This window comes from Akebia trifoliata, chromosome 1, assembly GCF_017979445.1.
Source record: "Akebia trifoliata isolate Shusen 1 chromosome 1, ASM1797944v1, whole genome shotgun sequence".
NCBI classification, from domain to species: Eukaryota; Viridiplantae; Streptophyta; class Magnoliopsida; order Ranunculales; family Lardizabalaceae; genus Akebia; species Akebia trifoliata.
In genome coordinates, this window is record NC_141375.1 from 18877936 (window position 1) to 18888053 (window position 10118).

Sequence of the window (10118 nt, forward strand, 5' to 3'; positions counted from 1 at the left end):
GCCCTTTTCTTCTTTTTCTTTTTTCAAATTATTGACTTGCTCCTCTTGACCTTAGTCTTTTCTTATAGACTAATGATAATGATTGAAATGCCCTTATCTAACAATCTCAGGCCGTAAACCCTTGATGTTTCTCCCTAAAATCCGTCATCTTCAAACTCTACGTAGAAAACCCTTGGTAAATTAGTTTTAATACATTCAATCTAATTTGCAATCCATCCTACTCGATCTTTGCCTTAACGCCTTGTAGAAAATCCTTGATTTTTCTACCCAAAATCCCATCGTCTTTTACTTCTCCAAAAAATACAATCTTTATCTTGAGGTTTGAAGTTTGACTTAAGGTCGAAGCTGAGGATAAAAAAATTTAACCCTATAGGCTGTAGATAATTGTTTTTGGAACGAAAAATTCAAGAACTTTGGCTACAAGTTGAAGGGGTAATTTCAGGTCGTTTTTTTGGTAGTCCATAAGGAACACTAAGGTCAAGGTGAGGGTATGATCTGTTTGAGAACATGGGGTTATCTCAATTATACACTAAAACTAGGGGGTTTATATCTAATTCACCCAAATTTTTATTATTTGTTTATTTAGCCATTCTTGTATTAATTATATATATATATATATATATATATATATGTGTGTGTGTGTGTGTTTTTTGTGTGCAAAACCTGGCATGTTGGAGGGTGGACTCAAGCAACAAAACCCTCAAACCGGAGCTCAACTCAGCCTAAGCATTGAGCCTGAGCTCATTAACACAAGTTCAATTCAAGCTTGGGCTTCTAAACTCGGGTTAGCCCGAGTAACGTAGTTTTGGGCGCATTGTTTTCGTTGAAATTAACCTAATTTTGTTTGGATTAGCAAAGAAATTTTGTTTTTAAACAAGAAATGACAAATTAAAAAAATTAAAAATTAAAAATATTTATGTATTATTATATAATCTCAGGTTTGGGTTTTGCTGGGTTGCTCAAACCCTCAACTCGAGCTCAATCCAAAATAATGTCAGGTTGAGTCATTCCTTGGCTCACCCATTAGTTGGTTGTCTCAATCCAGTAAGGACTCAATCTGATAATGTGTGTTTGAAAGTAAACTTTTATCGAATCGAATCAGATTGAATTATAGGATCGGTTCAAAAGTATTTATTTTCTTTATAAGTTCTGGATTGGACTGGTAGCAACCCATTATATCGAATCCGATTATTGGTCTTGATCTTAAACATAGAGACCCAATTGGGTCTGGATCCACTAAAATTCCTTTTCGGTTCGGTAACAGTCCATTCCAAACCTGATCCATTTACAGCCCTACTCAACAGATTTCCATACAGTTGATTTCATTGGAAAGTTTCAGACTTGTAAAGGTGATGTGGCATGGGCCAACTTGTTGGACATCTTACCGGGACAGTCTCTTTGATTAATCTATATTTTTTTTTCCCTTCTATAAAATTAATTTTCAAATTTTTATAAGTTTTTAAATGGTAAGAGTCCCTTGAAGAGGACAAAATTCTATCAACTTTGAAAAAATAAATAAGTTATTTTTAACCGTTGAATTTCAATTTTAAGTTTGGGATTTATCGATTTTTAAAACCATAGATCATGCGCAAAAGAAATTATTTTTTTTTATTTTTGTATGAAACTTAGAGGGCTGTGGTGGTGTAACTTTATCATTTTATTTCGAGACTAAACTTAGGTCTTCCAATCAATTTTACTTGTATCAAAAATAAAAATAAAAAATTAGGAAAAACAAATTCCTTAAGTAGCTCGTTGAATCAAATGGCTGACATTGTTGAAAAATAAGATGGAACCATTTCTTTTAACTCTTTTCAAATTCAACTTAAAATAATTTGAACTTTAACCATTAGAATCGATTCAACCTGCTTAGATAACTCACCCAATATTTGGAAAATCTTAACCCAAAGTCTATGAAAATTCGGCCAAAAAGCATTGTGGTTCAATGTTTTTTTCTTCATTTTATGATAATCGTGATATCATCACACCATAAAAATATATGAATAAAACCCATAAGTGATCTTGTTATAAAATCAAATATAATGGTGTGGTCTTGTAACAATATATCTTTCACAGGGTTTATTCGTACATTTATAGTCTCTTTAAATATTTGTGATGTCTTTAAAATAAAATTGAATCTAATAAGTCGATTTATAACAGAAAATAAGAATTATTTTTCAAAACAATATTTAAACTAATTTTAATGTGATAAGACGAAAACCCATGTAAAACGCATAAATTAACAACTAAGTCATTGATCAAGATGATATTTAGTGTAATTAATTGTTAGATCAATAAACCCCAAAAAAAAAAAAAAAAAAAAAAAAAAATTGAAATTTTGGCCTAGTATTTTCAAGGAATGTGATGTCAAACCTTTCATACCAAATGATTTATATTTAAAATAAATAAATAAAAATTGTTTTACCAAAGATTCTTGACTGCATTTTTAAATATCGTTCTTAACCTTTTGAAATATTTTAAACAAAAAATCGAAATTATCCTTTTAAATAACATTCAAGCACGTTTAAAGAAATCATCGCATAATCAAATCCTCAACTTCTGATAAATATTTGAAAAACTTCTATTTTAAAACTCATGACATGCCCTTGACCTTGGTCTTCTTTTATAGGTCAATGAAAAATGATTTAATTATCTAACATCCTTGATGATGATGATCACCACCACCATCATCACCATCATCATAATCTTGATTGAAGATCTTTACTTTTTCTAAAGAAAAATCAAAGGTGTTTAGTCATTGATCTAGCAGAGAAGAATTAGGTCAGGAGGCATAATTCATCAGTCAACATAGGGTATCTCGAATATTAACTATACGTGAAAATCGGGAAATTTCTGAGTATTATACAAATGGTTCTTTTGATTTCTTTCCATCAACTTCAATCACCCTAAAAACCTTGGTGTTATCGAGACTTATCAAAGGGAGGGAAGATTACTCGGCCAATTATCAAATTTCTGAGGATTATACAAACGATTTGTCTTTGGATATCTTCTCGAAAACCCCTCAATTCAACCTTCCTAAAAGCTCCATCATGTTATAAGGGAAAAAAAAAATTACAGATTTAATCTGCCGATCCCTTCTTATTTCATGCAGTGATAATAATCACTATCACTCAATAATCAGGAAAAAAAAACCTAGTAAGCATATATACCAAACAAATGAACAAACCCAGAAACTATTGTATAAAACAAAAACAATATAACCATTAAGCAATGTATACTGGAACAGATCTCTAGAAAATAACTGACAAGCAATCGCTCAAAAACAAACCATTGAAATTGAAAGTTAAAAATGCAAAATTTGTCCACCCTTACAGCATACCTAAACAAAGGCGAAAACTGGGCAGCAAGGTTTACTTATACCTAAAGATTCACACTAGTAACAAGAGATAATCAAGATGTGAGAGAGGAGAAAAAATAATGCTGCATACTAACCAGACCAGAATCTCTCCTCACAGTTTGTCCTCAAACTCGGATAGTGGGGTCATCTGCTCCTTCAAACCCTTTCTTTTACGGATATCTGCCACTAATTGTGCAGCCTGTGTACCGGGCTCCAATGGGTCAGAGGACATCATGTCCCAATGATCGAACACGCATTGAGGGAACGCTTGTCCCGAGGTTGCAGCCCGAAGTGTTCCCGAGAACCCAAACGACTCAACGACAGGAAGGTACGCCTTGATGTTGTAAAGTGGTGTCCCTGGTCTCTGCATTTCCTCAAACACATGGCCACGTTTTTGGTTCAGAACACCATAGATGCCACCAAGAGCCTGCTCTGGAGCTTGAATCTCCACCAAGTAGACAGGCTCCAATAGTCTAGGCTTGGCAGTAAGCTGTGAAGCATAGATGACTCTTCTCGCGGTCGGGATGACCTGACCGCCTCCTCTATGGATGGCATCGGCATGAAGAACTACGTCACAAACCTCAAAACAAATAGCCCTCATGTTTTCTTCTGCCAAAGCACCTTCTTTCGATGCCCATTGGAACCCAGCCACGACAGAGTCCTTGATTTCGTTAAGGTATTGAACTCCCTTACACATATCAACAACCATGTTCGGGCCAGTGGTCTCAGGACCAAAACACCAGATTTTCTTTGCAAGATCCTTGTCCCATCCAAACTCTTCAGATAATATCTTTGATCGAACCTTGGGATCGTCCCTCGGACCAATACGCCCATCATCGATGGCTTCAGCAAGCCCTTCTTCTAGGGGTCGTGCTTCCATGTACAAACGGTTGTGCTTGTTTGGAGATTTGCTCATCACGGTTCGACAGGACTTCTCAAGAACAGTCTCACGGAAAGACACAATTGGATCAGATTGTATAATTTCAGCACCGCCCATGAAATCTTCTTGTAAGTCCTTCAAACAGATCTCAAGATGTAGTTCTCCTGCACCCGCAATGATGTGCTCACCAGACTCCTCCATCATACAGACCACCATGGGATCAGATTTTGCAAGTCGTTTAAGACCTTCAACAAGCTTGGGGAGATCAGAAGCAACCTTGCACTGCACTGCAACTCGAACAACAGGAGAAACAGAGAACTTCATGGCCCGGATTGGATGGGCATCGACTTCCTTCTCATTTGTCAAGGTTGCATTCTTAGTGATGAATTGGTCCAAACCTACCAAAGCAACAGTGTTACCACAGGGCACATCCTCAACCGATTCTTGCTTCTTTCCCATCCAAATGACAGTTCTCTGAACACTCTTAACATACAAATCCTTCTTCTGACCAGGGACATAGTTTGGCCCCATGATTCTAACCTTTAAACCAGTTGAAACCTTCCCAGCAAAAACACGGCCAAAAGCAAAGAACCTACCCTTGTCAGAAGCAGGAATCATCTTTGACACATAGAGCATAAGAGGTCCTTCAGGATCACAATTTCTAATAGCATTGGCATACATATCATCAAGGGGACCCTCGTACAAGTTCTCAACACGGTATCTCTGTGCCTTGGAAGGAGAGGGAAGGTGAAAGATCATCATCTCTAGAAGGGCAGTGCTTGCTGGGAGCCAGGTCTGCATCACACGCTTCATCAAGGCTTTCCCCATCAAATCCTTCTCGTCAGATTTCATTGTAACTCCAAGCTTTTGCAACATTGGCCACAACTTATCCTTTTGATCATTCATGCAAGTGTTGATAATCAGCTTTATGGGTTCATAACAAAACTGAACAAAACCTCGCTTGCAGGTAGGAGACCCAGTATTCTTGGAGGTCCATTTCTTGGTTGTAGAGTCAAAATAATTCTCACCCCAAAGCCTCTCCATCATCTTTGCCTCATCAACTCCAAATTTTGAAGCATACATCTTTGCAAAGTTTGTCAAGGTGAAAGCCCAACCATGCAAACCAGCAGAGAAGGCAACAGTTCCTTTCTCAGGGTAAACCTGGACATCACCAAGAAGAGGATCTTCATAGGTTGCCATAATAACATTGGCATTCTCAATGACTCTTTGAAAGGTCTGATAAGCCTCCTCTCCATCAACTTGGAGCTCGAGAAAACACCGGTCCATCTTGTTGACAGTTAAGACAGGTCTAATCCTTTCTCCGAGGGCCTGTCGAAGGACAGTTTCGGTTTGGACGCAAACACCCTCAACACAGTCCACCACCACAAGTGCACCATCAGTAATACGAAGAGCAGCCGTGACCTCAGATGAGAAGTCCACATGCCCAGGGGAATCGATAAGGTTGATGAGATACTCATTCCCATGTCGTTCTCCCGTGAAGCTCTTTAAAGAAGCATCAGACATCTCATAATAAAGAGAGATGCCAGTAGATTTGATTGTAATGCCTCGCTCTGCTTCATCCTGGCGGGTATCAGTCATCCGAACATCTCCTGCAACTTCTTGTGCAATGATACCAGCCGCAGCCACAAGAGAATCAGTAAGAGTAGATTTCCCTGCCAAGCACCAGACACAACATCAGGACGATTCACCAATTCATCCAAAAGACTAAGGTTCAAATTCTATTTAATAAATACACAAGTCTAAGAAACTAACAATGTACTTTTTAATAACATAATTGAACATCGAATCACAAAATATTGCATTAAAAAAAGAGAGGGCTTCTATTGCCACACCAACTTTTACTAACAGCACCCCAAGATGTGTGTTAATTTTGTGGTGATTTATATATAAATTGGGGGTGCTGTTAGCAAAATTTGGTGTGGCAATAGAATCTCTCAAACAATAAAGTAACATTAAGATATCAGATATGCTAGCGTTAAAAAAAAAGGAGAGAACAATAAAGATCATATATCTCACACATGAAGCATATACGAATCAACTCAGCCTCCTCTTCTCTTTTTTCTTCATTAATATAATTTATATTTATCAAAAAAAAAAAAAAATCAAATACCAAGAAGGTCAAGCTTTTCCCAAGAGAATTTTTCTTGTCAGTTATTTTTATATTTCTTAACATAACGGGGCAGTTGATATCCCATCAGTTTTCCAAAGTCCAAGTCCACCTTTTTAAATATGGGAAATAAGAAATAGAACAATGGTATATACTAGGCTCCAGACCTCGGTACAATGGATATTTGCATCCAAACCAGAACTGACCAACATTCCAATCATTGGGACTTCAGACCTTTCGTATGATGAGTCACACCAAATAGATATTTAAATGGAAGATGGCAGCTAAAACGATTAGGATAAAACATGACCAAAGGATATTTCAGCATGTGAGGTCTACTACATAGGTTCCATCTGGGAGAGGGAAACCAGGCATGCATGCATGCCAAACATAATAACTCTCAAGAAAAAATACTTAACTCATTCTCAGCCAGAAGGCGAGAAGGCAAATACTTCCTTGTGCACAAATAGAAATACATTATAAATGTGGGCAAACAAATAATGCTTTAATTGGCAAGATATCCAAAATTTCGAAGGCAAACATATTAACGATTTCAATTCATACCATGATCAACGTGGGCAATCACAGACATATTACGAATGTTATGTTTCAGGTCCATAATCCGGCGAAGCTCTTCTGCTGTAAACTTCACCTGCATATGTGTATTACCATCAGGGTTTGAGAGAAGAGGAAAAAATAAATAGTGTAATGGCGGAAAAATTGTAAAATAATCATACCATCTTGGCTGCTTCTAAATATCACTGAACAGCAAAAGCAACAGTGATAACCTGCAGGAACAAAAAATGGTGAAACATGATTAAAATTAAATACAACTAAGATATAATAATAACTACAGAAGAGTATCAGAAGTCTCTACGCCTGTATAAAAAATATTGGAGTTGAGATAATAATCTTATATCAACATTTAACCAGCTTCCAACATAAATGCAACCGTCATTTGTATGGGTTTTGGACCAGCAATGGAAGCCTAAAGCTCACATAGAAGATTATTGAGAGTGGAAAAAAAATATTTAGAAAAAATATTAAGTAAGAAAAAAATCCTGTAGAATAAGCTCACTAAAAAAAACTCCTTGTCCAGCCTAAATATCTCATAATTTGCACCAATGGTGTTAGTATACATAGTAAACATGGGCCAGAAAATACTACTAAAACTAGACCTAGCACTTCATAGCAAAACATCAATAGAATCAAATGGAAAACTCTGCATACGCATAAATAACTAGCAAAATGTACTTTTCCTGGGCTTTTGAATATTCAAAAAAAGCAAGTAATATATAATAAATGTATAAAAGAAAACGATGCTAAAAAGCTAAGCCCTTACTAAAACACATCAGGCATACCACTAAAGAAATATTGTTGAATGAAATGAGTTAATGGAGGAACAATACAAATCATTAGCAGACACAACTCTTTTAAAACAGAACATGTTAATCACAGAGAGATTATATTGCCACACCAATTTTTGCTAACGCCACCCCAATTCATATGTAAATCACTAAAGAATTAGCAAACATCTTGGTGTGCCGTTTGAATACTTGGTGTGGTAATAGAAGTGCTCTAAGTATACCAACAAGGAAAACCATAAACTCCTATCTGAAGAAACAATCAGCCAAAAAGTGCCCATAGAGAGGAAACATAGATCAATATAATCCAAATGCAACCAGGAGAGGGCAGACCTTACTCTATTCCTTGGGCAAGGAATAGCGGTCCGGGTCGGTGAGGGAAGGGGTGACCCCCTTTCCCCCCCTGTGACCCCCCCTTTCCCCTAACAAGGACCGGTTTCCCCCCCTAACCCCCTCGGGGGGAGTAGCTCAGAGCTACATAAAGCAATTAACTCGAGGAAAGACCCGAAGGGCTAGACTCGAACTCCTGCTTTTAGCTCAAAAAGGCTTCCTATGTTACAAGCAAAGCGCATAGAAGGAAATTGTGCAAGTGCATGTCTAAAGTCTTTCTAAATGAACAACCCTCCACCACTAGATTCATAGAGTCCACTACCTCAATGAACAATCCTCCACCCCTTTTTAGACACTTCAACTAGGATAAAATTTTCAGTTACCTTTCTCTACAATGCTGTCATGAGTCATGACTTCAGGGTCATAGAGAAATCAAGAAAGCCATGCCGAAAATGTGCCAAGTGGCCTATCTTTTTGTGGAGCAAGATCTTCGTTGAGTCTAAGGGGATCTTCTTTGAAGACTTCATAGTGTGCCGTTTTGGTAATTTTTCAATTTTACCGTGTTTTTTTGGTAGTTCTCCCAAAAATCTACTTGAACTATCACTACAAAATTAATACAAGAACTTAAAAAATACAAAATTGAATCCATGTAAAGTAGGAAACCCTTTGCTTGCAGCATTTAAATGCTTCGCATCCAAGTGCAACATTTTAGAGAAATTGTTGTTTAAGGGGTTGCATGCAAGTTGAGTCCTGTTGTAGTAGTCACATTTTCAAGGTCTTTATTTTTCTTTTGTTCTTCTTGTATGAAGGTCGATCGACCTCCTTTATTTCTTTTTTAATAAAATCACAATTTATCGCAAATTAGAACTATCATCTTTGGTAAATCACAGACATTACATCTACTAAATGATTAAAATTTCCAGAATTATCACAACAACCAATAAAATCAAGCCCTAAAATGAATCTAAAACGCCACCAACAACCTCAAGGCCCCTAAACAGAACACAATTTAATATGACTAAAAGGCAACAATATCTACAATCAGAAACAAAACAATAAACATATATAAACACACAGAAAAACTAAACAAATCGTCAAACAAAGTTGATTTAAATGAACTAGAACGAAAAACCATCAGATAGCTTCATATTTAGAAATTTTTCCAATTAAAGAACAAGATACTAATGAAAAATGATTTACAAACAGCGATTAGAGAAGAAAATAACATAAATGTGAGATTCATGTACGTGAATCAATGCGGATAGATTGATAATCTGATAAGACAGTAAGAAAACCAACCTGAAGAGAGGTCTCAGTCGCCTCTGAGGCTCACTGAGAGAGAGAGGGAGAGAGATGATGAAAGGGTTGCGTAACCCTAATATGAATATATAAAATGCTCTTATGAACAGTTACCGCTCGATATCAATTGAGTATTATTAGCCGTCGATTAACTTGAAAGTCGCTATCGAACATTCGAAGATGCTTTTAGAATCCGGTATCTTGTCTTGTCCCCACCAATGCAGAGTTGACTCGTCCGATTCATCTCCTTAGATACCATAGTTTTATACGTCGTTGAGTCGACTAGACTCATTGAGTTTCAAGTTGACTACATCACAAAACTCGAAGCCTAATTAACGAGTCAATTCGGTAGACCATCATGTTTAGAAGATGACTGGTTTTAGTAGGGCTACATCTTGGGAGAGTCCGTCCTAGGGCGGTTCGACCGGACAACCCTATACCCCTATCAGGCCTAAGTCAACTAAGCCCTATTTCGGTCACGGCTTGATTCAGAATTCAATTTTTTTAATGAAAAATTTGCATTTTTTACAATAATTTTGTTTCGTGTTTGAAGATTACACTATCGAATTTGCAATTATTATCGTATTAACATATAATTGTAGTAAGAGATTATAGCTAAATTCTAATTATACAATATATTTTGTCTTTAGTTGAAAAATATTTATCTAATTAATATTTTATGAAGAATAATGCTAAAGTGACCTCAAGATTGGATCTCACATCACACATCCTAGCGTGAAAGTGTATGGCAACCATAGATTC

The 10118-nt window shown here is 36.6% G+C and overlaps 1 protein-coding gene across 2 annotated transcripts; it reads right to left on the minus strand.

Moving 5' to 3' along the window:
* Nucleotides 1–3274: 3274 nt before the first annotated feature.
* LOC147410830 (elongation factor 2-like) lies at nucleotides 3275–9460 on the minus strand. Of its 2 annotated transcripts, XM_086440626.1 has the most exons (4): nucleotides 9357–9460; nucleotides 7101–7151; nucleotides 6928–7015; nucleotides 3275–5908 (listed from the first exon to the last, which is right to left on the minus strand). In XM_086440626.1, the coding sequence occupies exons 2-4, from the start codon at nucleotides 7101–7103 to the stop codon at nucleotides 3468–3470; spliced, it is 2532 nt and encodes an 843-aa protein (XP_086296752.1). In that variant the 5' UTR covers nucleotides 7104–7151; nucleotides 9357–9460; the 3' UTR covers nucleotides 3275–3467. The 2 variants fall into 2 exon arrangements, with proteins under 2 accessions (XP_086296752.1, XP_086296746.1); XM_086440620.1 differs by lacking the exons at nucleotides 7101–7151; nucleotides 9357–9460 and having other exon boundaries at nucleotides 6928–7021.
* Between the last annotated feature and the right edge of the window lie 658 nt (nucleotides 9461–10118).